This window comes from Pipra filicauda, unplaced genomic scaffold, assembly GCF_003945595.2.
Source record: "Pipra filicauda isolate LSUMZ 115617 unplaced genomic scaffold, ASM394559v2 scaffold46_size3722508_pilon, whole genome shotgun sequence".
NCBI classification, from domain to species: domain Eukaryota; kingdom Metazoa; phylum Chordata; class Aves; order Passeriformes; family Pipridae; genus Pipra; species Pipra filicauda.
The window spans coordinates 1,481,727-1,509,707 of record NW_024104609.1 but is presented as its reverse complement, the minus strand read 5'-3'; the positions used below and the strand labels follow the sequence as shown (position 1 = coordinate 1,509,707).

Genomic DNA, 27,981 nt, shown 5'->3' with positions numbered 1-27,981 from the left:
AATATTTATCAGATTTCTTGTTGGTAATACTGTCTTTCAACACAAGTGTCAAGTGGGTTGCAATTATCATCAAAGCTGATAGGTACAAATAAATGATGATCCTGTCTGCTAACACAGGGCGTGCAGGTTCATAAAGAGGGATTTTTGTGGAAGTCGCTTTCTCTCTATGAATTTTCCTCCCTGTTGCCATTGAACTACTGGAATCAAAGTTGTTAAAGACTGATAGATTTTGTCAGAAGATGTTAAGTGGATTATGGACCATCATAATAAATATTCCCTATGGAGTGACAGGGTATGTTCTAATGAACAGAGAGTACGGAGCTGCCTCTTTTGACTTGTGCTTTCTAATGCCTAGAAATATGCTTGAGCAGAGTTATACTTCTGTTTACAACTGCAGACAGCTTGTCTGCACAGATGAAAATGTTACTGGGCGAGTGCTGTAGCTCTTACTACTGGAAATCACTGACAGCCCAGATCCAAGCAGAACCTCAGGTTAAACCCAAGAAATTACAGAACATAGCAAGAGCCGCTGGCTCTTGAGTGCCGGATGTTTGTAGATGGATGTGTGTTTTAAGGGGAACTGCCCGTTAAATGTCTCAGCTTTAATAGGGAAAGGGGATGGGAAAGAAGAGCACTATGACTCCATATGGCTCCCTCAGTGTGGCAGTAAATCCTTGTGTTAGTGGGGTGCAACTGCGAGTAAGTACAGAGCTGTCTCTTGATGTTGCTGTTTCATAGTAAAAAATCCATGGAGGAGATGGGGAAGGATATATAGCTAATGTGGAATGGATGGCTTCCTTCAGGGTTATGGCTTCCATTAACTTGTAGATGTGGTATTATGATAAACAAAATGTCTGACTTAAGATAACAACTGTTAAGAACATTTCAGTTGGCCTTTTTTCATGTGCCTGCTGAAATTATTATGTTGGGAAATGTTTGGTTTGGATTCACAAAAGAAGTTAAATATCCTGACTGTGGGCCATTGAGCACCTGTTTCTACTTGTTAAGACTCAATATACCTTTTTCCAAAACCTTGTTTTAAGAAATCTGCGGGAAAAAGTTTTTCTTTATCAGATAACTGTTCTGTGTCTTCTCTGTAGTTTATTTATATGCTCTTTAGTTATGAAGGATTTGACAAAGATAGATAATAGTATCAAGAAGGGACACTATGATTTGTGCTACTACCAAGAGCTAATTCTGCTGGTGTGTATTGTAAGGTGGCCCTGATCCCCCTCTCTACTTACAAAGTTTTTCCCTATTATCAAAAAGGAAACCACCTTCATGACTTATATTCTCCCAGCAGAAGTCAGGTTAAGCTTCACAGTGTAGTGGAAGTAACAAGTAATTAAGAATAACAAGCAATTGTGATTAAAAACTCAAAAGAAAACCTTCACTTTCAAGGGGCCATATGTTGGTAAAAGTGCTCCCCAGCTGAACCATATGGATGAGTGGAACATGGGATCTCCTGCACGTTGGGAAGAGGCCGTAGTAATTCGTGACTTGACATAGTATTGCCATGTTTCCTTTTGATCATGCCAGACATCCACAAGGCTCTGTCACATCCTTGCAGGAGAATGAACGGGGGTCTCTGTAAACTAAGTGTCTTATGTTCAGAGTTAAAAAGCAAGTGGGCCCTTAATTAAAAAAAGACCAACTTCTAACAGACATGTTTGTTGCCTTGGTCAGAGGATCTCAGTGATCCTGTCCCTTCTTTTTTGCTGGAAGCTGGAAAAACAGTTGCAAGTGCCATTTTGAAGGCTGTTTTGCCAAGTGTCTGGCAAATGCTTCAGGTCAAAACATCCATCTTTTCCCTCTGTGGGCAAAGAGCGAGCTCAACTCACTTAGATGTTCATTGGTCACGCTATGAAGGCTAAACACACCATCCAGTAAAATGTTTTAGCTTGTAGAGTAGAACCGGTCCTTTATTTTGTGGAGGCTGCTTTATCTTTTTGTGGAAAAGAGAGCACAGACGAAGTTCTGCTGTGGAGCAACAGGGTTTTAGGTTGAGATTAGAACAAGCATACACATGGATATCTTAGAAAGGGAGGTTGAAAAGCCTCATATGTGAGTGTGTGAATCTGTGTGATGGGACTGCTGACACTTTGACTTTTTGAATATATGTTCTACTGTTGTGCCTCATGACACAGCCTTATAGAAGAGCAGGTCTTCAGTAGAAGAATGCTTCAGATCACTGGATGCTTTGTGGTATCACAGATACTGCTTGCCTCATCTAACTCAACTACCAAAGTAATCTCCACCATCAGGCTTTGAAAACAGCTTCTCTGTGTCATCCTGTGTCATTTAGTTGACAAAAAAAGTTGACAGAAAGGCTATCCAGAGGGAGCTGGACAAACTTGAGTCCACAAAAACCTCCTGAAGTTCAACAAGTCCAAGTGCAAGGTGCTGCATCTGGGTCCCAGACGTGAGTACAGTCTGGGAGATGAACTCATTCAGAGCAGCCCTGCAGAGAAGGACTTGGAGATTCTCATGGATGAAAGGCTGAACATGAGCCAAGAGTATGTGCTCAGAGCCCAGTGGGTCAACTCTGTCCTGGGCTGCACCCAAAGCAGCGTGGCCAGCAGGGCAAAGTAGGGGATTCTTCCTCTCAGTCCTTGTGAGACCCCACTGGAGTTCTGCATCCAGCTCTGAGGTCCTCAGTGTTAGAAAGATGTGGGCCTGTTAGAGTGGGTCCAGAGAAGGCCATGAAGATGATCAGAGGGATGGAGCACCCCTCCTATGAAGACAGGCTGAGAGAGTTGGGATTGTTCAGCCTGGAGAAGAGAAGGCTCTGGGGAGACCTCATTGCAACCTTCCAGTACCCTAAAGAGGCTTATAAAATGGAGGGAGAGGGACTTTTTATACAGGCAGATAGTGACAGGACAAGGGACAATGGTTTTGAACTGAAAAAAGGCAGGTTTAGATTGGATGTTAGGAATTCTTTACTTCAGAGGGTGGTGAAGCACTGAAACAGGTTGCCTAGAGAAGCTGTGGATGCCTCATCCCCAGAAGTGTTCAGGGTTGGATGGGACCCTGAGGAACCTGATCTAGTGAATGGCATCCCTGTCCATGGCAGCAGGATTGGAACCAGGTGATCTTTAAGGTCCCTTCCAACCCAAGTGTTTAGTGAAGGCACTGTTTTCAGCTCGGCAGTTTCTTCATCCACTGCAACTTCAGAAAGCTCATCTGTTATATGGGCGAGGCTGTGATTAGCAGCAGTGACGTGCTTAGCACTGCTGTGTGATTTGCAGGGGTATTTGCTAGATGCCTGAAGGGTATTTATGTTCATGTTGCCATTTTCAGTAATCAACTCTTATTGATTTTTTTCAAGAAATCAAAGTTCTTTTATAGGAAAAATTATGGAGGTTTCTCTTTCGTCAGTGGATTTTTGATTTCTAAAAGTTGCAGCGACATAGAAGCTTTCTTGCTTCTTGGCCCCCTGTGCTTCAGCACATGCAGAAACCTGTCTTTGAACCAGTCTGGGATGTGTTTCCTGTGGAACATTTGCTAGTGTACTGGGTTTTTTCCTAAGCTATCAGTGGAACAACTTGCTGCTCCCTTGTTCTATGAAAAAGCTGACCCTCCTCAGTCACCCTTAGCACAGGTGAACCCCAACACAGCCAAAATAACGTGTGTATCTAAATAGCATGCAGGCAGCATCAAGTTTAGGAGTTCAGTAGGATATTGTTTGCAAGTCCTTGCGTTACACATTATCAGTGGAAATGTCTGTAATGGAATACATACTCTCACACAAGCCTTAAATTTGCCCACAAACACATAGGTACAGCTTTAGGTATTATTTAGTCTTCTTTAGTTCAGGGAGGCTTCAGCAGTCGGCTGCACTGCGGTGGGTCAGTGCTGGCTGGCTGCCAGATGCCCACCCAGCTGTTCACTCACTCCCCATCCTCAACAGGACAGGCAGAGAAAGTAAGACGAAAAGACTCATGAGTTGAGATGAAGACAGGGAAATTGCTTAGCAATTACTGTCATGGGCAAACCAGACTCGATCTGGGGAAAACTAATTTTAATTTGTGCCACAGGAGGGCTGGGAAATGGGGGCTTGTGGCCAGTCCAGTGATGATCAGTCGGTGGTGGTTTTGTCGAGGAGCCGGCTGGATCCAGCACAGGGCAGCCCCTGACCTCTTCTCACAGAGTCCCCCCTGCAGCCCCCCCACTGCCACAGCCTGGACACACACACCCAGTACACACACACATCTCCCCCTGTGCCGTGCAGCGAGGGCCCCGGCCAGCCTGACCCCTGGCCTCCAAGCAGATGTCTCCAACTTTTCTTGCCTGCTGTCAGGGTAAGTAGGTGATGGGCTCTCACCCGAATGTTGATCCTGAGCCCAGCTTGTGGAGGCCCCCTTTGATGTTTTATTTTGGCTGCTTGCCAGGGGGTCCAATTTTTAAAGCACTAGGGTAGCGATCAGATTATTTTTATTATCCCTGCTTCAGAATTCACTGCTCTGCAGACGTCGTTTCCTGCACTCTTGCTGGGTAGCTAGTTAGCAAAATGTCCCCGGGAAGGACGTGCCACCAGATGCAAGATCTGTTTCTGTGATGCTGGGAGGATTAGCACAGGGACTGCAGAAGTTGCCTGTCTGTTCAAATGTTAATGTCACAAACAGTGGCTTGCTCTTCACTGCTTTCCTCATTTAACCATCCCAAAACACTATTTGGTGTGTAAAGAAAAGCCTTTCTTCCTTTTTTTACGGATACCTGGTGATGTGTGCTAGCATGTTGTGGTGCAAGAGCATGTGTGTGTTATAGCAAAATGCAGTCTAGAATTCATACCTGCCTGGAGTTTTCTATGTACTTAGGTGGGAAATTCAGCTTTATCAATCATAAGTACCATTCAGATTTATGTACTGCCTAATTTATTAATCTGAGTTAAAAAAAGAGGCAAAAATGTATCTGATTCATTGAATATAATCTTTTGGGCAGATCAGGAAGATGAAGAAAAGTACTGAACACTTGCTTGGCATAGAAATCTTCAAATATTATCATTTGATCTAGAAATAAACTGGCAGAGCAACAAAGGTTACCTATATTTAGCATTCATAGCATTTTACTGCTAGATACACTGTCTAACTGAAATGTCAGAAAATAAGAGACTTTGCACAAAAGCTGGGTTTTATTCATTTTGTGACACTCTTCCTAATGCTACCCAAACCAGCATGTGTTGGTCTAATGACCCTTCTGTATCTCCATTTTTATATCACTGTAGCTGTTTGGAATTTGGAAATTCTCAATTACCCTGTGCACTATAACATTTGAAACTGTGCTTGAGCGTAAATGTATTTTGATGCCCCTGTTTGCTTTCGATGGCAGAAGCACGGAATATAAAATAGAATATATCAGCAGTTTTTTGACTTAAAGATATCATTTATTGTGACATAGAAAGAGTTAATCGTAGACTTTTAGCTCTGAACTTACTTTATTGAGCTTCTGGATACACGTGTTAATTTTCTCAGATGAGGGATAATGGATGTCACTTGAGAAAACAATACTGATTTGGGTTCTTTCATAGTTTGTGGGTTTATGTCCCACATGGTATAGAAGCAGGCTCTGGGAGATTGCCTGAAATATGCCTGGCCTCTCAGCTGCACTAAAAATAATTCCTGCTTCCCTTATTTCTAGATGAAATTCTGAGATGTTGCAAACCTTACCAGCTCCTTGTTTAGGAAAAAGGTTTCTCTTCAGCTTTCAAATAACAATAAGGGAATGGTCTTTAGGTGTGACTGTTGTATTTGCAAACCACTCCTTTGTAAGAATGCATGTGTGTTTTGGAGTTTTGTTGTTTTGTTTAATCACTTTTGTTATGAAGTTTTTGTGATTGGGTGACCTTCTTTCTTTGAGAGCAGCAGGTTCACATTGGATTTTGGCAAAATGGGTTTGATCGTCCTTGCCTTACTAAGCACTAGCACCTAGATGACAGTAATTCACCCTCTAATACCCCCACAAAACCTATTTATGCAGAACTTGACATGATTTGCAGTCTCTGTAAAGGGGGAACATAGGACTTAAGCAGTGCTTAGAATTAATTTTTTAACCTCCATTTCAGTTATTGGTTGAAGTATCGGGCTCTTCAGACAACTGAGCTGTTCTTGCTGTAACCTGGCACTTAGCACCTTATAACAGAGTTGCACTATCAGTTCTGTGGCAGTCATGTGTCTCCCTCAGAACTTGTAGGCAGAAAAATTGCAAGGGAAAATGCTGCCCAGCATTGGAGAGTTTAAGGCAGCCAATTAAACTGATCTCAGTAGTGATAATAGCCCAATTTAAACCAACCCAATCACAAACTTTTTATTAATATTGGCTTACCACTGTCCATTTTAACTGTAACACATTGCCTGTGAATGCCAGCAAGCATCCCAAAGTCAGAGTACTTGTCTGAGATTGGTGATCCACGACACATACAGGTTCAGAGGTGATATTTTATTTGTTTGTTTCTGGAGACAGAAAAAAATGCTGGCAACTAATAGATTTTGGAGAGGGTGGTTTTTTTCCCCCCAACACCTATTCAAGGGAAATGTGTGAATGGAAAATTTTGTTTCCATGAATTCAGATAACATCTGTATTAATATGGTATATTGTAAGGATCATTAATGTTCAGAGTATATTATCAGGTGTTCGCTAATGCACTTTTGATGAGCTTTAATGATGCTTGCTGTAGTGTTTTTTCATCTTTTCTCTCCCTCTCCCCCCTTTTTTTTTCTACTCGATTGTAATAATGACTTAACCCAGGTGGTAGACTCTATCCAGAAAGTGCCCAAGGGAAATATTATTCCCTAGAACCAGCAAACATCACAGATAGTCATTGAGTTCACTATGGAAGTTTCCTCAGGAGGGGAGATCTTGGATCTCCCCTTGGGTGTCTGGACCTGCTCCCCATTTATAGTGTAATAATTTGGCCTTGGGATGAGGTGGAAAAATATCAGAAAGAAACAAGATGAAAAGTGTAAGTGGAGGGGAAAGAGAGAAGCCAATAATGCATGGTAACTTTTGAAATTACTGATTTTGTTAAAAAATAACTTGTAATAGAATAGGATCCTGGAAAATATTGGATTGCTTGGAAATTATTAGTAAGGAGCACAGTGCAGTTCAAAATCACAAGACTGAGCATATGTACAAGGATAGGGATTTTTCCCTTTGGCTGTCCTGGGGTAGAGGTTGGTTGTGATCATGCTAGAAAATACTTCCTTAATGTTTGTCTTTTATAGCTCTCCTAATCTGCACTGTCAGTCAGTAAACATATTTTAAAGCCACAGTTGCACGGTCCTTGTTGTGCCATCCAGTTGCACAGAAAAGCAAGCTTCAAAGTGAGCGTCACAGATACACTGCGGCTTCCCTGAATGGCCACGCTGTCTGAAAGTGCAAAGTGAAAATACAGTCAACAGTGATAGAAAAATACTACAAATACTTTGAACTGAGCACGTTCCTTGTAGTAGTGAGTTTGCAGAGTGTCAGGTATCACTCATTGTGTGCCATTAAGATTTACTGGCAGTAGCCAGCGCATGCACCACAAGCAAGAGTAAATCACGTCGGTTGTTCGAAGGATGGTCTCTTGTAACTTTACCCAGGTTTACAAGCACAGGAGAAGAAGGGGGTTCTTTGTTTTCTTATTTTTTTCTGAATCTTTGCTTCATTGTTTGTAGAAGAATTCAAAAGTAAAGTGCCCAGGAAGAAAATTATGCTGTTAGGTTGCTTTTGGCTATGCTATATTGAAAGCTATACTTTGCAAATGTAATCAGTAACAGCAAACGGTGTACAAAGGGAAAGGAGTCGTGTTGTTGCACACAGTGCTTTCCATTTGCTATACAAAAGCTTGTTTCAGTAATTCTGTGCCCTCTGCTTTCCAATGTCTTTCCTAGGCAGCAGCTGAATGTGGGCCCCTGTTACCCCAGGGCTGGGCATGTGTTGTGGGGAGACCTTTCACAGCAAAGGGTGCTCCCAGCAGGGAGGCTCAGGCACAGCTCCCCCACCAGTGGCCATTTTGTCTGGAATAGATTTTCCTTGAGGTTGTTTCTACTTTCTGAAAGCACTTTGTACTATCTCCTAATCCACTCACATCTGCCCCTTTTAGGCTGCAGGAGCCCCTTAATATTCTCCACGGATGGGGCAAGACTAGAAGGACACTCTGGAAGTCTCCTAAAATGGAAACGAAAAACCTAAGTGATATCTGGCCCAAAACTGTTTTAGATTTCTCTTGGAAAAAGAGGCTTTTTAGTGGTCTTTTACTTCTGGGAGCATGGTTTCCCTCCCCAGTGAGATGCATTTTATGTCAGCTGTTTCTATATTAAAAAAAGTCTCCTAAAATAACTGCTTTTGGCTTGTCAGCATCTGGCAGTCCTCTCCTCCTCAAGCAGGCACCACGAAGGTCCCACACGAGCACAAAGGACCTCTCCCTGTATGGCCCCTGCAGAGAGGGGGGTGCCTGGCCCGGCCGGGGTCACAGGTGGGGCAGCCCGAATGGATTGCACTGCGGTTGCTTCTGATGTGCCTGGCCCGTGCATGCACACCCCGATTAAATTTCTGTTCTTGTCAGTCCATTAAACCTCCCAAAGTGATTTGTTCTCCCCAGAGAATCAAGGGAGAGGGGGTGGAAAGGTAAAAAGAGAAAGGAGAAAAATAAAGAAAGGCTGGCGGGAGGAGAGGGTGAACCAAAAATGAGTAAAACAGAGCTGCTCAATCCAATAGCCAAGTATTACATTATAGACTCCCAGTTTGGATATAAACAAAATGTTTCCTTAGAGCAGAACCGCATCCAAAAATTCGAAAAACTGTTTTCCAGAGCTGAAACAGACGTGTTCTGTCCTGCCTCAGGAGTGGGAGATGGAGACTTACCTCTTGCACCCCTGCTTCCCCCCAGCCCTCTCTCCCCACGTGCCCACGCACATGTCAGGCCCCCATTTGCACTGGGAGCAGCCAGCAGGATGTTTTTGAGGGGTGGCTTATGTTTTATAGCTGGATCCCCGGGTGATTGCTGCTGCCAGGGCAGGCAGTTGGCTGTCCTGGCTCCTGCAGCAATTGTTCCTCTTGCTGCTGCTGAGTCCTCCCCTTCCTCAGGCCTGGCCTGTGAGTGCTGCTGTGGCTGCTGCGGCTGGAAGAGCCCAGCCCCTCACCTCAGGACAAACACCATTTTCCGCCGTCCACCTTATCTCTGCTGTCTGCCCTGGGTTCAGCTGCCTGCCTCCATCTATCCCATCCTTGGGCTGATTTCCACTGTCTTCTCATAGCACTGTGTTGGCTTGCCATGTACCCCGATGGCCCTGATTTGAACAGCCGGCTTTGGTGATGTGTTGTTCAGCACTGCAGAATTGGGTGGTTTTGGCAGGCTGGTGGTCTGGCTTGCATGGCTCTGTGTCACAGTGACCACTACACAGTGGCTTCCCCAAAACATCCCTTCAAAGGGCCGAGGATGGAGCCGGACAAGGCTGCGTCTCTTGATGGGTTTCAGGTCAACCAAGTTCTTAGCTTTGGAGAGTCTGTTTGTCTTAAAATATCATCCAGCTAAATTGAAAGTGTTTTCTAATGAAACAAAAAAACCCATGCCAAAAGACCATGAATGTTGTCACCAAAGTTAATAAAAGTAAGGAAATTAATACTTATAGTTGACCTCCAATACCTAGGCACAGTGGGGTGTAGCAAGGAAGTAGTTAGAAAGGCACCATGGTGAGCCCTAGCAGTGAATTACCTTACTTTTATTAACTTTCTGACAACCTCAGTGAATTTCCTTTCTTTTTATGAAGTGATTAAAAAAGCTAATCAGATCATGTAATTAAAATACATAATTACACAATCTCAGAGTTTTTCATAATTACTGTACATGGTAAATATTGTTACCTGATAACACTTTGCACAAAAATTCTGACAGGAATTTGTGTAGGATGGTTAGGCGATGTCTGCTTTCCAGTGTTTGCGATGGAACCTTTCCTAGTGACACTAGATAGATAAAATGTCTTAAAATGGAAAATATAGCTAAACTCTAAAATAATGACTTGGTTGTCCTTTTTTAATGCTTTTGTACATATTGGGCAGCTGGTATGTGTTGACACGGTGTGTTTCTGTGCATTTATAATGACTGTTTCCTTTGTGCTCACACCTCTGCTTCTGTTTTGTTAGGCACCACCCACTGGAAAATGGGTGTTTTGATACAAAGCAACACAGTAAGAAAAAAATCAGATCAGATCCAGTATCTCAGTTCCAGCCAAAGAATTAAATTAAAATGGAGTCCCTCTTAAGCCTGTGTACAGTGACTTCAGGGTGGGCATGATGTTGCAACCTTCCTGAAGTCAAGTAGCCAGGAGGTCCTGGATTATGGTTATATTCATAGGAGATCCAAAGATACAAGGGGTGATTATCCTGAATAATGGGAAAATTGTTACCAAAAAAAAAATAAAATTGATGTGACTCTAACAATCAGCTCCTAAAATTCCAGGGCCCCAACCTCTAATTGTTTGAAATCGTACAGAAGACGCTGAATCTTAAATACAGGCAGACAGTTCGATCCTGATGGGGAGCCAAAGCTGGTATTCATAACTCTTGGTACTCATACTTTCATGTCCTAAACTGAGTATGAGATGGAGGAAGTGGGTTTCAGTTTCACAAGTAATTCTGGCTAAAAGTGTGAGGAAGCAGTTACTGAATTTTCATTTGTCTGATTTTGGTTTTGCAAGGGTGAGATGGGCTAAAGATCTTATTTCAGACAGCAGCCCAGGTTATCTATGGTCAGAAAATTGTTTTATCCTGAAAATTTTTGCCTTACTGGCCACAACTAAAATAAATATTAGAAAAGCCTTGACAAAACAGGAAATTAATTTGTGAATTCTATCTGGGGAACCTTGTTCTGTCAGTGTTCTATGGGAGGGTTACCCAGTTGATGACTCTGTCTGGGAACAGAGCTTTAGCTGTGGATTTGGGAAAGAGTCATGACAAAACCCAATGGATTCCAGGGAGGTGGCAAGTGCTTTTTGGTATTTAGGTATTTTAGGACACCAGGATTTTTGCAGCAAGTGGTCTAAGCTTTAAAACTCTTTGTGTTGTTTATGAAAACAATAATTTTTCATTTCCTTTGGGGGTGTGTGTGCATGTTTTCAGCCATTAATTGACTGGAGATGGTTTTTGTGAAGGTATCTGGTTCTGGAGGTACAAGTGTGTCTGTCAAACCTCTGATCCCTGATTTCCCAGAGAGTTTTTGTTGGGTTTTTTATGTTCTTTTACTGTTTTTTTGACCATTTTTCCTCTGCAGGAAATGTACCCCCACCCCAAAAATCCATCTCCAGCTTCCACTCACTTTTTAATTTAGTGGACTCTTCTGTACAAAGCCTGTACCATTCTGTAAAAAACCTTTCTGTACCTGTAGTGTCAAGATGAATTTTTCTAGGGTACATTTGATCTCTCCCCACTGCCTCCTCATTTCTTTTACTGAGTTGTTTAGTCTATTAACATTCCTAGATACTTTTTTGTAAGTACAACCAGTTCTCATCATGTGGACAAAGTTACAAAGCTATTGACTATAGCTTTCCCCTTTATTTTGTTTAATTCTCTGATATCAGTGCCAATGCCTGTGTGAGACTGCTCTCAAATGGAAGCAGTGCTGTTAGCGAGCTGGTGGGGAAACAGATATCTGTTTGCAAGTGCCAAGACATTTGCTGTCCCTCCTTCTCTTCAGGGATAAATTGAGATGATTCAGTGTATGCTCCAACCCTAATTTTAATCCCATTTAAACAAATAATTGTGCCCTGCACTTTTACTCATTATAAATTCGCTCTCTCATGTATCTGTGGCCAAGGCACAGAGACTAGTTACTAACTAGAATAAATTGTACTATTCACATTTGTGGGAGGCAAAAAACCAACCACACACGTGTGGTCAGAAGGAAACCCACACTGCTGGTTAAACTAGAGCCAGCTGAATACAGACAACCAGCACCTAAGACTGTAAAACAGTTCAGGAGGAAGGTATCTGTGCTGTTGGGGAGCTTTCGCCGCCCTGTCGCGGTTCGTGGGCAGTGTGTGGTACCTGCAGCTGGGGCTGGAAGTGCAGCCGTGGCTGGAGGGGAGGTTTCTGCCAGGCTCTGCTTGACTCTTGGCAGGAGCACAGCAGGGCCGGAGGGGCTGTCGTCTCCTGGTTGGATTCGCTCTGGCTCCCCAGCTGCGCTCCCCACTCCTGCCTGCCTGCACTGATGAGCATCCTCCCTACGGGAGGCTTTCTCCGGAGCGTGGTCGGTGCTGACTGACATCCTGAGAAGCCTCTAAAGAATTCAGAGATGCTTAGAAAGTCTCTCTGCAAACTTGTGGTGTAGATGGGGCACAGCCTGGGTTGATCTCAGTGCCTGGTGTCTGCAGGAGAGGGATATCCAGTGTGCCGTGACTCCGGGGTGCTTGGAGTGGGCACCGCTGGGGTCATCCCCTGCGGCTGCACAGGTGCTCAGCGAGGTCGGGCGTGGGATCCCTCCTTGGACTGCACCAATGCAGGTGTGAGCCCTGGGATAACAGACCTTAGCTGTTGCCACAGCCTTTCTTTTGAAAGCCTGAGAGCACAGTCACACGATTTGTCATTGGGCCCTTCAGTCAAAAGGGCAAAGATGTGCTGGAAGGAGAGAGCAGCATTTCGGTGGATGGTTTTGTTGTGTGGTGCAGTGCAAGTCCTCAGATCACAGATGCTGGGTCACCGACGGTTAAACTTGAAAGGACTCTCGTGCAGCACATTTGTTGTAGGGGAACACTGGTGTACCAACAACAATTCTTACCGGGTGGCAAATACTTTTGTTTGCTTGCTTGTTTTAAAAGTCTCTTCTTGTTTAAAATGATGGATGCTGTTAGTAAAAAAGGAGCAGCATTATCATACAGCATGGAATACACATCTCTCCTAGGCAAGCCATGCTGTTTGGCTTTCATCTTGCATAGTACAAAATCTATAGTTATTTTCTTTTTAAACCTTTCAGTTATTTCTGTCAGGTATTGATAAATGGAGAACATCCTTCTCATCTCTCTTTCATGCAGTTCCCCTCAGTCCAATCACGAGCATGGTGCAGATTCATGACCAATGTCTGTGATAATCAGGAATGTGCTTCATGTTCACCAGTGTGCTTTTACATTTGTGGGTGCTCTTTTTCGTTTTAAACTAATTATTTTTTTTTTTAAATTGTTCGCTAATAAACCCAGAGCCCTAACTAATTGTACTTTGCCATAATGCATACTGTCCCCAAGAGATGGGAGACTTACTTAGCTGGAGCAAACCCCATCTCCAGTCTTGGGTCAGGTGGGACTGGCAACTTCTTCAGCTCCAGGGATACCCACTGGGGTCACTGGGGCACATGAGCCCCTCCAAAACCAGGCGGATGAAGGCCCTGGGGGGCTGCGCTCACCGGACCTATGGAAGCTGTGATGTTTGCAAGTGCAGCATCATTTCCATTCACGGTGTTTGCATGAAATCTTGACTCTGAATTCATGAAAGGGACAGGGAATACATGCACCTTTCTGAAAATATCTCTATGTAGAATGGGATGTATTTCATATTTATGTCATTTGAATTTTCAGAAGTGTTAACTACTGTTCCTATTGAATTCAATAGGATTGATGTGAATACACAACACATTTGGAAGTCAAAACAATAATGCATGTGTATAGCTGTAGAACAGGTTACTTGATACTGTTTGTCACATGTAATTTATTGATTTTTCTTCCCTTCTTTGAAGGCAGTATAAAATCCGGTGGTTGTTGGTTTTTACTGTTTGTTTATTGCTGAGTAATTTCAGCCAACATGTGTTTTTCAGCATTAGGTCTATTCATCATGAACATCAACTCATTAAAATTGTAAGCGCGTCACAGTTTTCCCACCTAGATCAAAATGAGAGTCTGGAACTGCCTACTTCTTTCTAACTTAACAAGCTGGTTTTATTTTCCTCTGCAACTTGCTCTAATAATATGACTAACTTTAAGTTCCTCAGGCTGGAAAGCTTGGCAGTAAAATCCTGTGCAGGGCTGAGCTTTGAAACATGAGCTTTTTCTCAGGTTTGAAACATGGCAATTGTCTTTTCTGCTGAGCACTGATGGAAAATACTCATTTAGGAGCAGAAGTCTGTTCTTGGGAAAGTAGTTTTCATCTGTTACAGACAGGGACTGCAAACCCATTTTCTTAGAGGTCAGGTCACCACATAACATCAGTTGAAGATTCCATCATAGAAAGCCATCCTAGAAATGCAGTCACTTCTGGTGACCCCAGCCAGAAGACACAGAGCATTTTTGGTGTCTGGTCCCAGTTTTCTCACTTCTTAGTGGTTCTTTTGGCTCACAGTAGATACATGACACAAAAGTGGAAAGACAGTTCTGCAGTAATGGAATCCCCACTCTAATATTCTCAACCACCACCGAAGCTAGGTGGTTGTCTTAGCAGTAACAACAGCTTATTAGAGAAGTCTTAGCAAAACATATTTTGTCCTAGTTTACCACTGCCCCAGTATTAAAGGCACTTGCTCCTCCAGACTGCTGCCCACACCATCAAAATGAGCTCTGACTTGATTCTGCACAAGCTTAATATCCTGTGGCAAAGTGCTGCTTGTCCTTGTCCATACCGGCTTCCAGAGCTCCCTGTTCACCATGCAGGATATGACCCTTAAATGAATTTTATGAATGAGCTAAATGGATTGTAATTGATGACTTAATCTTCACTTGAACATACAATGCAAAAACGTGAAAATGAGCACAGTAAAGCATTAAATTAAATCACACCAGTCTGGTCTGTTCATGGAGAAAAGTCTGTCCCTCTTTACTTTCACCTTCTGTATTCATTGAGTTTCTCCAAACAGCAGCTAGTCTGTGTGGCTGATGCTCAGTTATGGATATGCACTGAGGGGAAGAGCTTGAGCTGAGTGTGTCTGACCGCACGTGCCTGAGGGTTCTCAGCAGAACAGCCTGAGAACAGGTGCCTGCTGTATCTTAGAGCTGCCCGATCAAATGGGAGAGAGGAAATAATAAATCTGGGAAACTAATCTCATGCATTTCATCCCACCAGAAAGGCTGTCCTGCTGGCCACATTTCCACGAGCGGTTCAGTCTCAATGCTTGGGTGTGGGCTATATGGGAAGCACCCTCCCTGCTAAAAACAGCAAAACACAAGGAAGGGAAAACATCTCTATATATAGATTAGAAAATGTATGAAGTAATGCATGTATTGCAGAGACTTTCATGGAGGCTGGTGCTCTTTCACTGCTCCAGGCTGGATCTTTGGCTTTGCAAAGGGGGCAGTGCAGGGTCCAGGCCTGGCCCCACTCATGCTGTGATCAGGGCAGGCTCTGTAAAGCTGCCCTAGGGTCTGCTCAAATCACTGCTGCAACCACCTGCTTGTATCCCTAGGTTTAGATAAAAAAGGAAGCAGGCAAAGCTCTTAACCGCTGTGTGTTGTCTCTTTGTTTTGTATAATCAAGTGTTGAAATCATGATAAATGTTGACATCAAGTAGCAAGAAGAGCAGAATATAATTGTGTGAGTGTAAGGCCAATGGGGTCATATGAGGTTTGTGCTGTGGCTAACATAATATGAAGAAATATTACTAACAATTAGCATAAGCATTACCATTTATTATAACTAATTTTATAACTAATTATTATAAGTAATAATTATTCTACTAGGATTATTTTCCTGAGGGCTTTATCATTCCTAGTGTTTGACAGTTGTTCGTGTCGTAGCTGAAATTCTTATTTTATAATATTCTCTCTATGTGACTCTTGCATCCGTGATGCGTGCGGGTGACTCCATACAGAGTTTTGGTTTTTCACATCTGTCTTAAAATGTGCCTTTTTGCTAAATGCTCTGTAGGTATCAAAGCAGGCAAGAATGACACAGGACCCTCTAGGTAGCAGGGTAAGCATGAGCAGCAAGCTATTAAGATCTTTCTGTTATTTCATTGATGATTTTGTAGGTATCATCTTCTAATCTCACTTAAAAAAGTCTGAATGTGCATCTGAACATTTCTGAAGAGCAAATTGCTAAGCTAAGTATATATATAATCCTAACATTTTGGTAGAAATAGGGTGAGTTATTATTGATTCACAGAGCACGACAAAACATCACTGCATGAATTAGCAAACAGCTGTTTCTAATTTGAGTTTAGAACTGTACACAGAGGAACTTGTTTTAGTGTTCACTCCTTTCATTTATAATGAATTTTAATTACCGCTACAGGTGAGAAAAATGTAGAAACAAGCTTGTATCTTGTGGAAGAAACAAAGGAGAGACAGATGCTAACAGATTTACAGTCTGTGATAAAAGGAATGTTTTGGTACACTTTACATGTAATTAGAGTGCAGCTGTTTTCAGTCCCAAGTCCATGATGCACAGCAGAATATAGTATCTGCTGCTTTTCCAAAGGGAGTAAAGAAAAACAGTGATTTAACTCTGAAAGCATTTAGCTTATTCCTAGATCTAACATAAAACTTTCTCCTCCAGCCCTATTATGCCATTTATTGAAGTGTGAAATAACTTATTTAACGATATGTTAATTTTTTGTTACCAGCAAAATACAGACTGTTTGACATAAGAAAAATAATGTTAAAAATAGTTTCTGATTTTATCATCTGCATAGAATTACGGATCACCCTGTTGATGGTCATTACTGAGTCTTGGTATCTGCTTATGGGAGACAAGGGCTCAGGCATGCATTACTGTGGCTTAACAAGTTTCTGTATATCAACTAAGCTTCAACAGACGTCTTTGTGTGTACTTTTAACTTGCAGCATAAAAAAGACTAATTAGATGTATCTTTGATCACTACAGAAAGGTTTAAACAAAACCAGCGAGGTTTAAACTGTCTACGTGTAACAGTTTATCTGTGGCAGACATCCCAGCAAGTTTAATGTTTGAAATTCTGCACTACATCTTGTGCTGATTTTGTATTCTAAATACAAAGTTTCTCTCTGCATGAGAAGAAAAATTAGATTATATATACTTTCCATTGAGCCAGACGTCTTTCTTGCTTTTTGAAAAAATTCACTAAAAAACAAATTGCAGTGCGAAGCTGAGAAGTTGGGAAAAGAGTCACTAACCTTTGGGAATTTAGTCCAACAAAAATGCTTACCTCAGAAGTGAATGATTAGGTATGACTGCATTTTTCTCAAGTCACAGAAAACAATGAAAGCACTGCCTGTGGCGCCACTTACATTAGCACCTCTTGGATTTTTATCCAACTTCAGGATAAAAATCCAACTGCAAACCAACTTCAGGTTTGCTTTGAACATGTTATACATATCTATCTATCTATCTATCTATACATTAAAAATGGCATACTGCCTTAGAATACAAAACTATGAAGACTGTTTGGTGAAGGAGCCAATGTTGCTGAAGCTGCACACAGAGTTCCTCAGAGCAGCCTGAACTTCCCAGGGCCTACTCACTGCCTTGGCTAACGGTGGGTTGAGCAGTTCTGGGGGACAGTTGCGTGATATTTTTTGAGGAATAATTATAGATAAGTTGCCAGATACCTTTTTCCCATTGTTTAGTGAAGTGTGTTTGAGTGTGCATTAGTGCGGGTTTCAGTCACAGCCCAGCAGTTACGGTCCCATTCAGACGTAGGTGCAGTCTCAGCACACAAAGGCTTTCACTGCCACAAGGGCTGGTGGTTCACAGTCTATCATTGCCTTCTGTGACACAACGAACAGAAATGTTCAGTGAAGCTGATATATGCATAGAAATTGAGTTTAGAATATTAATGATACTTTTAATTATTAGTTATAACTGTGCGGGAGATGTGCAGGAAAATGGGACTAAACAAGCCAACAAAAAATTTAAGCAAAAAAGCTGTCACAGTCCACTGAAAATGTTGAAGCTTAAAAAATTTGCTATGTAAACTTGATTTGCATTATTTCACACCAGCACTGCAGTGTAAACGAGCAGCGTATGCTATGTGAGGTTCTTACAATAATCCATTGTGATGATCTATCGTTGACTTTAATACATAGTGCAGCAATGCAAAATTTGCTGTAACCAGTATTGAGGATTTTTTAGTCCTTAATCTCTGTGTTTTAGTCTCATAGTTAAGCATCTGCAATAATAATAATTTTTGAAATTGGCAGCATTTCTATTGGGCCTTCCATCTGAGGATGTCTTGGGGTTTTCACAGCTATGCAGAAGTAAGCCCTACAATTTGCCCTTGAGGAGCAGATGGTTTTTTTTCTATTATGGAGATGAGGAACTAAAACACAGTTCAGAAGCGTGTTTTATGATGCCAAGCTTGTTTTCAAAAGCAAGTTACTTTTTGGGTGATAGAATTCCATCAACTTCCAATAGCTTAAAGCAATTCGAGTGCTTTGACCACCCTTAACTTGTGTGCCAGGAAGGGGCTGGGAGAGAACCAGGAGTCTGAGCTTAAATCAAACAGCAATCCTTTCTTCAATAATTGATTTTGGGGTTTTGTATTTATTACTTTAACTGTTTCTCTAGCTCTAGAGGGATAAACATGATAGAAAAGAACACATTCTAAATCTAACCTCCTTGGTTTACTGTCCTGCACAGAGATGCCTTCTGAGCTCAGGAGGGGAGTCTCAAAGTTGCCTCTTTGGCCAAACCCTGGAGTTTTTTTGATGCCTAATCTGGGTGTGCAGCCTCTTCTGAAGCTCATGGTGCTCAGTCTGTGTTGGTGGCACCCAAAGCTGGAATAAACTGGCCTCCCATACTGCACTGGCCACATTGTGACGTGCCCACGGTGTGCAGGGATGTACGGAGGCCCTGTGGAAGAGCCACCTGAACTCTCTACACGTAAGGGAGATGGAGTAGGGAGATTTCTTCCCCAGAGGGGAACCCGATGATGCTCCGTGTTGATAAACAGGAGGGTTTAGGCAAGGATGAACTTCAGGTCCAGGTCAGCAAACGTGGTGCCTGTGCAAACCTTTTGTTCTCAAGAGAAAATGCAACTGGCTGGGGGATAGCCTGGGTTTGTGCAGCTCCCACCAATGAATGCTGACCCCCAGGGCTGGGGTGACCAGGCAGCTGAGCTGGCCTGTCCCTCTGCAACCCCTTAAAATGCAGCTCTGCTCAAAGTCTGGCAGAAACATAATGTTTCCAAGTAGCTTTGGGCAGGGAGATGGAGGAAAGTGTTTTGCAGGGACTGTGAAATTTTGTCTGGTTGATTATATTTCTATTAGCAAAATAATTCTGAAATAATAATGATATCAACGTTGTCAGTGTACGCTGAGATGGCAGTGCTGCTTACTCCTGTCAATCTGTGATGTGCTGTTTGTCTCCTTTCTAAGAGAGATCACATTTTTTTAAGACTTCATTTTATTGTTTTAACTTCATGAGTATATTTCTGAACTTGGCTCATGTTATCTGGAAGACAAATAGAGAATGAATTATGATTTATACTACAGTTTGGCCAAATTGTTCTTATTAGAAGGAAAAATACATTTATTGAATGCATTGAGGCTGGAATTAGCTCTTCACTGATGATGATAAATGCTTCCAGTCCTGTAAACGTGCTGAACATTACATTGCTAAATTACTGTACCACTTTGAGATTGATTATCAAGAATGGCCCTTTAAGCTTCATGACCTGCACATATATCCTGAGGACTACTGACATCCTGAAGCTTCCTTAATGCTCTTTTTTTCCTAATTAAACTTTTTATTGAATTTTCTTACCCTTTTAATACTTGTTTTGATTCTCTTATGCGCAAATGACAAAAGCCTTGCACTAGCCATGTGATTCTCTATTTTAGAACAGTCCCACTTTGCAGGATTAGCCATTTTTAATGACTTTAATCTCCTTTTGAAAGTGATTTTTCTCATTCTGCTACATTCCTTTGATTGCATTAATGTAGAATTATTATTCTAACCATCATTGCCAGACATGTCACACCACATCTAAAATATATCTTCCCACTAAAATATTACTCTGGTAAAATACCTTAGAATTTCCTTCTCAGTTCATTAAAGGTCTTTTCTTCAATTTAATATGGCAAGTTAAAATTAACAGGGCTATTTCTCATTCCACAAAGAGATTAATGATAATGAGTTTTCCCTAATTTCTTCAGTTTAGGCATTTAGTAATTTAGTATCTTGTTTATAAGAAGTCCAGGCAGGTTGTTTCTCGGGCTTAAAGTTTTCTAAATATTTTAACTTTGTAAAACTATGAGAAAATGGTGCAATAAAAAGAGTGTAGAGGCTAAACATAAAAATAGGTGAAAGGTCCAAATCAAGCTAAAAGGAGACAGTCTTTCCTTTTACCTGTCTATGTAAATGCTTCCATTTTTATTACAAATCCAGCTTTTCAATCTGAGAAATGTTAATTTTTTTGAATCCAAATTATATGAGCACAGCAATGGCTTTGTGCTTCGCTCACAAAGTAATACTAACACCAGCTTTCTTGGATTTTGTTTTCTCAATGGCCCAATATGTTTGAAGAGCAGCAGCTGGAGGGGAAATGGCCCTATTTGAACGTTAAGAGTGTGTTTTGAGGTAAATCAGTTCGGTTCAGAGGAAAAAGAGACTTTCTAAAGATTTGTTCAGTTTGTGTGGTGGGCCAATGTAATGATTGGCATAAGTGCATATGGATGTAATGAAGTTAAAGCAGTTGGCCCAGCCTGTGTTACCACTGGATTTGGCCCACTGCATGCACGGTTTCAGAGCTGAACAATGAAGCTTTATTCTGTGGGGCCGTTTGGAGTGCTCTGGGTTCTCCCCACCGCAGCCCTTCCTCTGTGTGCCGCTGCCCGGCGCAAGGCACGACAGCAGCCTGACTGTGAAAGAGAAGGTATTTAAAATGCACGTATTTTTAAAAAGCATTTCTGCGAATGGACATTTTAAAGTATTTTAATTGCAGCCAGTAACCTCCAGCAGTAAGTAACACAACGGTGGAGTGCTTTTTCTCCTGTTGTTGTTTTTCTCCTTCCCCCCCTCCCTCCCCATAGAGAGCAGCAGCGGCAGCAGCAAACGCAACATGTGCTGCCCTAGTTCAGGCCCAGCATCCCCCTCGTGCTCCCCTTTGTCTCCTTGCCCCTGGAGGAGCCCAGCTGGTGAGAGGAGGGAATTAGGCAGCCCTGAGCTACCGGCACCTCCCCGGGGCCCCTAATCCGGGCGCTGGCAGCCGGCTGCCTCCTTCCCTCCGACGGCCCGTGGCCGCAGGTCCGTGGGGACGGAGCCCCGGATACGGCTGGCGGCGGAGATGGGGGGATGGCGGGGGCTCCCTGGGGGCTGAGCAAAGCTGTGCTGGCAGCGGGGTGGGCGGCGGAGGTGGCTTAAATTGGGAACATGAGGCTTTGTTGCAGCCGCAGAGAGAGAGAGCCATTCATGGTCGGGGGAGTGAAGCCTGAGAAAAGTTTACGTAAAAAATCAGGAGCTCGTTGCCTGTGTTTTAGGTTTGGGCTCCGCCAGACTCGGAGGAGCTGGTTGAGCACAAAGACCTTGAGCATCTTAGAAGCGCGGGTGCTTGCTGAGAGTCGAGGTGCATTTTGGGAGCAGAAAGAAGCGTGTTCCCGGTGTCCAGCATCGCTCTGGAGCAGGAGGTTTAGTTAAACCGGGGAGCGGAGCTCTCTGGGGAGCACGGGGCGAGGGGGGTGGACGCCTGACCTGTGCATCCTGAGAAACAGGCATCCGTGTCGTGCGGGAAAAGTTGTTCGGTGTGTGAATATTTGGTGTAGGTTTTTCCAAGGTAGCTCCTCTCTTTCTTTCCTGGGATGAAAAACAGGTCTTTGCCAAAGCAAACGGTGCCACAGGAGCTGCCTCGTACGGTGGTGATATCCTCATTAGCCGAGCCTTTCTTTGAGAGCTCCTCTGCCGTACATGTGCTCTCCTCCGCCTGGTGACTCTGTAGTTGGCAGGCACGAGGAGTGTGCGTGTGGCAGCCTACACACACAGTTGGGGATTTTTTTTTATTGGTTTGTTTTAGTAAAAGCTGAAGTAGGAACATTAAATGTTTTATAAGGACAGTGTATCTCGAGAACCAGTTCCTTTTCAGAATCTTCAAATGTTTATGTGGCCAGCGCCTTCCCTCATTTACATGAACTTTATTTTTGCTTCATTCTGTGGTTTAGTTGTATATCAGACTAGTGGTGTTTTTGTTTCGCTCAACACCTCTGCATTTGTTGGAATTAGGGTATTTAACTCTCTTCTGTTGCATGTTAACAACTCTGTTAATGAAAGCTGACAACGTTTTATGTATTTCTCCTAAAATAACTATTTTGCTGCTGGAGTTGGTGCTGTTTTTTGTTATGGTAATATTGAATTATAAAATATTTTCCAAAGCTTCATATTGAGCAAAGGAAATAGTTACTAAAACAGAAGCTGGGCCATTGTTGGTTTATCCTGAAGTTGATTCTTTTGTGATGTCTTTATATGTCCAGTGGTGATTTTCCTGGGCTTTTTAAAATTTGGTTTTGTACCAAAAGGGCGATATTACCTCTTATACAAGCGAATGTGGTAATGGTGCACATCTCTTCTCTGATTTTGTTCAGCTGCTTCAAATCTTACGCTTTTATTTCACCTACATGTTCGACTCTGCCTTTTAGCAACCTTCAATTCTGTTACAGTTTTGAGACAGAATTGAAGGATTTTATTTAATGGAGGCATTACTTAAAATCATCTTGATGTAGCATTTAAAAGACCCACAAATTCACAGGTGATCACTTAACACTGTAGCTTTTTGAAATGTTTGTATTGCTTCATTGCACATTGTGTTTTGCTTTCTTTATTCATTGTTTATTGCTTTACAGTACAGTGAGCAGGTGTTAAACCTGCTAAAGAAAAATGCTTTTTATTAACACTAGGTCTTGGCATATTTGTGAATTATGTGTACAAATATATTTTTATTTCTCCTTCTCAAACCTCCTTTGAAATTCAAGAGGGTTTTTTGGGGGGGTTTTGAGTTGATTTTTTTTTTTTTTTTAATGCTGTAGTAGCAGAAGCCCATAGTGTTGTTGAGAGCTTTGTCCTTATTTCACAGATGCACTGGGAATTGTTTTTAATCTCCTTTCTGCTTTCCCATTACAGATGGTGATGACGACCCACAACTCTCCTGGGTGGCTTCATCTCCCTCCAGCAAAGATGTTGCATCACCCACTCAGATGATAGGAGATGGGTGTGATCTCGGCATCGGGGAGGAGGAAGGGGGGACTGGCCTGCCATATCCGTGTCAGTTTTGTGATAAGTCCTTCATTCGCCTGAGCTACCTTAAAAGGCACGAGCAGATCCACAGTGACAAACTACCTTTCAAATGCACCTACTGTAGCCGGCTTTTTAAGCACAAGAGAAGTAGGGATCGCCACATAAAGCTTCACACAGGGGATAAAAAGTACCATTGCCACGAATGCGAGGCTGCGTTCTCTCGCAGCGACCACCTCAAAATTCACCTGAAAACCCACAGCTCCAGCAAACCGTTCAAGTGTACTGTTTGTAAACGTGGGTTTTCATCTACCAGCTCATTGCAGAGTCACATGCAAGCTCATAAAAAGAACAAGGAACATATGGCAAAGACTGAGAAAGAGGTGAAGAAGGATGATTTTATGTGTGATTACTGTGAAGAGACATTCAGTCAGACTGAAGATTTGGAGAAGCACGTAATGACACGCCACCCACAGCTTTCCGAGAAGGCCGATTTGCAGTGTATTCATTGCCCTGAAGTATTTGTAGATGAAAACTCGCTGCTCTCACACATTCATCAAGCCCATGCCAACAAAAAACACAAGTGCCCTATGTGCCCGGAGCAGTTTTCTTCAGTGGAGGAAGTCTATTGCCACTTGGACAGCCACAGACAACCTGACTCCAGCAATCACAGCATCAGCCCTGACCCAGTCTTGGGGAGTGTTGCGTCCATGAGCAGTGCAACGCCCGACTCCAGCGCATCGGTGGAAAGAGGTTCCACCCCGGATTCGACCTTAAAGCCTTTGAGAGGACAGAAGAAAACCAGGTCTGTTGACAGAGAGGAAGGCCAGAACTGGTCTAAAGTTACTTACAGCTGCCCATACTGCTCGAAGCGTGATTTCAACAGCCTTGCTGTTCTGGAGATCCATCTGAAGACCATTCATGCAGACAAACCTCAGCAAAGCCACACGTGCCAGATCTGCCTTGATTCCATGCCTACACTGTACAACTTGAATGAACACGTGAGAAAAGTGCACAAGAACCATGCCTATCCCATGATGCAGTTTAGCAACATTTCTGCCTTCCATTGTAATTACTGCCCGGAGATGTTTGCAGATATCAACAGCTTACAGGAGCACATCCGTATTACTCACTGTGGCCCAAACGCTACCACTCAAGATGGCAACAACGCTTTCTTCTGTAACCAGTGCTCCATGGGCTTTCTGACCGAAGCAACCTTGACTGAGCACATTCAGCAGACTCACTGCAATGTAGGAAATTCAAAATTGGATTCCCCTGTCATTCAGCCAACACAGTCTTTTATGGAAGTTTATTCATGCCCTTATTGCACAAACTCCCCCATTTTTGGCTCCATCCTGAAGCTTACAAAGCATATTAAAGAAAACCACAAGAACATTCCTCTGGCACACAATAAGAAGTCAAAAGCAGAGCAGAGTCCAGTTTCTTCTGATGTTGAAGTCTCATCCCCTAAAAGGCAGCGGCTTTCTGCTAGCGTAAACTCAGTGTCTAATGGTGAATACCCATGTAATCAGTGTGATCTAAAGTTCTCAAATTTTGAAAGTTTTCAAACCCATTTAAAGTTGCATTTGGAGTTGCTGTTGAGGAAACAGTCTTGCCCTCAGTGTAAAGAAGACTTTGATTCCCAGGAGTCTCTTCTGCAACATCTCACTGTACATTACATGACAACTTCAACTCATTATGTGTGTGAGAGCTGTGACAAACAGTTTTCTTCAGTGGATGATTTGCAGAAGCATTTGTTGGACATGCATACTTTTGTATTGTATCACTGCACCCTTTGCCAAGAAGTTTTTGATTCCAAGGTATCTATCCAAGTGCATCTGGCAGTTAAGCACAGCAATGAAAAGAAGATGTATCGTTGCACAGCCTGTAACTGGGATTTTAGGAAGGAGGTGGATCTCCAGATCCATGTGAAGCATAGTCACTTGGGAAATCCATCCAAGTCTCACAAATGCATCTTCTGTGGTGAGACCTTTAGCACAGAGGTAGAACTGCAGTGCCACATCACAACCCACAGCAAAAAATACAACTGCAAGTTTTGTAGCAAAGCTTTTCATGCCATCATCTTGCTTGAAAAGCACTTGCGGGAAAAACATTGTGTGTTTGATGCGAGCGCTGAGAATGGTACAGCTAATGGCATGACCCCAACAAATAAGAAGGCAGAAGGGGCAGATATCCAGAACATGTTGATGAAGAATCCAGATACTTCCAATAGTCATGAAGCCAGTGAGGATGATGTAGATGCTTCTGAGCCCATGTATGGCTGTGACATTTGTGGGGCTGCCTACACTATGGAGGTCCTCTTGCAGAACCATCGTTTGAGAGATCATAACATCAGGCCTGGGGAGGATGACTGTTCTAGGAAGAAAGCAGAATTCATCAAAGGTAGCCATAAGTGTAATATCTGCTCAAGGACCTTTTTCTCAGAAAATGGCCTGAGAGAGCACATGCAGACCCATCGAGGCCCAGCTAAGCACTACATGTGCCCCATCTGTGGGGAGCGTTTCCCATCACTCCTGACCCTGACGGAGCACAAAGTCACTCACAGCAAGAGTTTGGATACAGGGACATGTCGGATCTGCAAAATGCCTCTGCAGAGCGAGGAGGAATTTATTGAGCACTGCCAGATGCATCCAGATCTCAGAAACTCCCTCACCGGGTTTCGCTGTGTTGTCTGCATGCAGACAGTCACCTCCACCCTTGAGCTGAAAATTCATGGGACATTCCATATGCAGAAATTGGCAGGAAACTCTGCAACCTCGTCACCCAACGGCCAGGCCTTGCAAAAACTCTACAAGTGTGCGTTGTGCTTGAAGGAGTTCCGGAATAAACAGGACTTGGTAAAGTTGGATGTGAACGGCCTTCCCTATGGCCTGTGTGCTGGATGCATGACCAGGAGCACGAATGGACAGTCTTCGGGCTTGACTCCACAGGAGGTGAACGAGAGGCCATGTGGCAGTCTGAGGTGTCCAGAGTGTAGTGTCAAATTTGAAAGTGCTGAAGACCTAGAGAGCCACATTCAGGTAGACCACCGAGACCTGACGCCTGAGACTAGTGGCCAAAGGAAAGGTACCCAGACGTCCCCTGTTCCCAGAGTAAGTACAGCTGAACTTAAAATGTTTGAGGGATAAAATGTAGACCTTCAATGTGAGAACTGATCTGTTTGTTTTTTTTTGTCACGCTGTTACTTTATCAAATTACTTGTGCTAGTAAAAAGCCCAACAAAACAGGAGGAAAGATAGAGTGATGCACATAGAAAAATTAAAAGTTGTTCAGCCTCGCAGGGTCCTTGATTCCTAGTGGCAGCACATCAGATTTTTTTACCATAGAACTGCCCTAGATTTAGCAACAAAAAGCTAAAACACTTGAACAGTGGAGATTGAGTTTATCCATGAGCTCCGATTCTACTGAACTGGCAGATCTGGAAAAGCTGGGGCAATTTAATGAGAAAAGGAGATGCTGAGTACCCAAAACAACAACAAAAAAAATCTAATCTGTCATATATGAGGAAGGAGATTATTTTTTACTAGGGAAATAAAAATGAGCAGGAGGATACAGGAACTCCTGAGGAAAAAATGTAGTGAATTCCACTCTACCCCCCAAATGCTCACCTAAAACAAATTACTATGCTAAAGAGCTTGTCCTTATGGATGTCTGTCAGAGCGAATGGTTTGAGGTTACTTGGATGTCTGTGTGCATACATGTGTGCATGCATGTACGTGTGTATGATTTTAAAAGAACCTGCTTCATGGCCCTTCGGTAAGTTTAGTTTTTTAGCAAATCTGGACACTGTTGTCTAATGCAGAGTACATGTAAGTGTGCTGTCCTTGACTGTTCACAGATAGCCTGCTTTCCCATTTCTTAGCTTACAAGTTATTTGGGAACATGCAGATCCAAGTAAGGTTCCAGAAGCCTACTCAGGAGATTAATACCATTTGCAGTTTATAGTCTTTTAAAATTATTTGTTGACGTTTTGGTTCAAGAATGGGCCAAGTCAGTCCTTCCTCTGTCAGGAACAGATGGAATGAGAAGTGGATTTTGGAAATCTTCTCAGGAGACCAACAGCAGACACATCTGAGTATTGATATCATCTGACATTTTTAATTAAACATGATGGGGTGAGATTTTCAAAAGTATCTAAGGAAATTAGGCACCCAACTCCTAATGAATAATTCCAACCGTAGATGCCTGTTTATGTCAATCTGCTAATTAAAGCACCCATAAACACATCTTACTGAATTAAAAGAACCTGAAAATACCATTCAACTAGAACACCAGAGGCTCAGTAAGTAAAAGGAGACCCTAAGTATGTGCTGAGGATGTAGGCTGAGATGCCTCCAGCAGAGCTGGTGCAGGTTGTGTCCTGGCAGGGCATGTCAGCTCTGGCACTGAGGGACACACTGGCACTGTGCAGGGACACACTGGCACTGCCTTAGTGCCCTGACCCAGGTTCCTGAGACAATCCCACAGAAAGTTTAATTTTGTTTATATTTTTTTTCTCTGTTAGTAAAACAACTGGATATTTTTCCCTCTGGGTGTGGTGAATTTGTGACTAAACCTCCAGGCACACACACCTAATTTTGCAGAAGAATAAGAAATGGAAATATTCCTCCTTTGGTGTGATACCTTCTGAGAGTTCAGCTGAGGCTCTTGCTAGGTCATTGTCCTTCCTTCTCCTCCTCAGGCCTTTATTTCCTTCTAAATTCTTTAAAAACACCTCTGTTATCTTAGGTAGGACTAATTCATATTGCTGTGCCTGTAGCCTACAGTATTACCTTTTCCTTCCTATGAGCTAGCGGGACACATTGCCATTTTCTGTCTTATTTCTTGCTTTAACTCTTTCTATTCAGTGACAGCTTCCATACTTGTTCTCTC

The 27,981-nt window shown here is 42.8% G+C and overlaps 1 protein-coding gene across 2 annotated transcripts in view; it reads left to right on the top strand.

The window, feature by feature from the left end:
- Positions 1-27,981, top strand: part of ZNF423 (zinc finger protein 423) — a 229,895-nt gene that overhangs the window by 109,255 nt on the left and 92,659 nt on the right. For both annotated transcript variants that reach the window (XM_027732387.2, XM_027732393.2), the window contains one exon: positions 22,978-26,201. In XM_027732387.2, the coding sequence (XP_027588188.1) occupies positions 22,978-26,201 (3,224 nt within the window). The remainder of the gene's footprint in view (positions 1-22,977; positions 26,202-27,981) is intronic.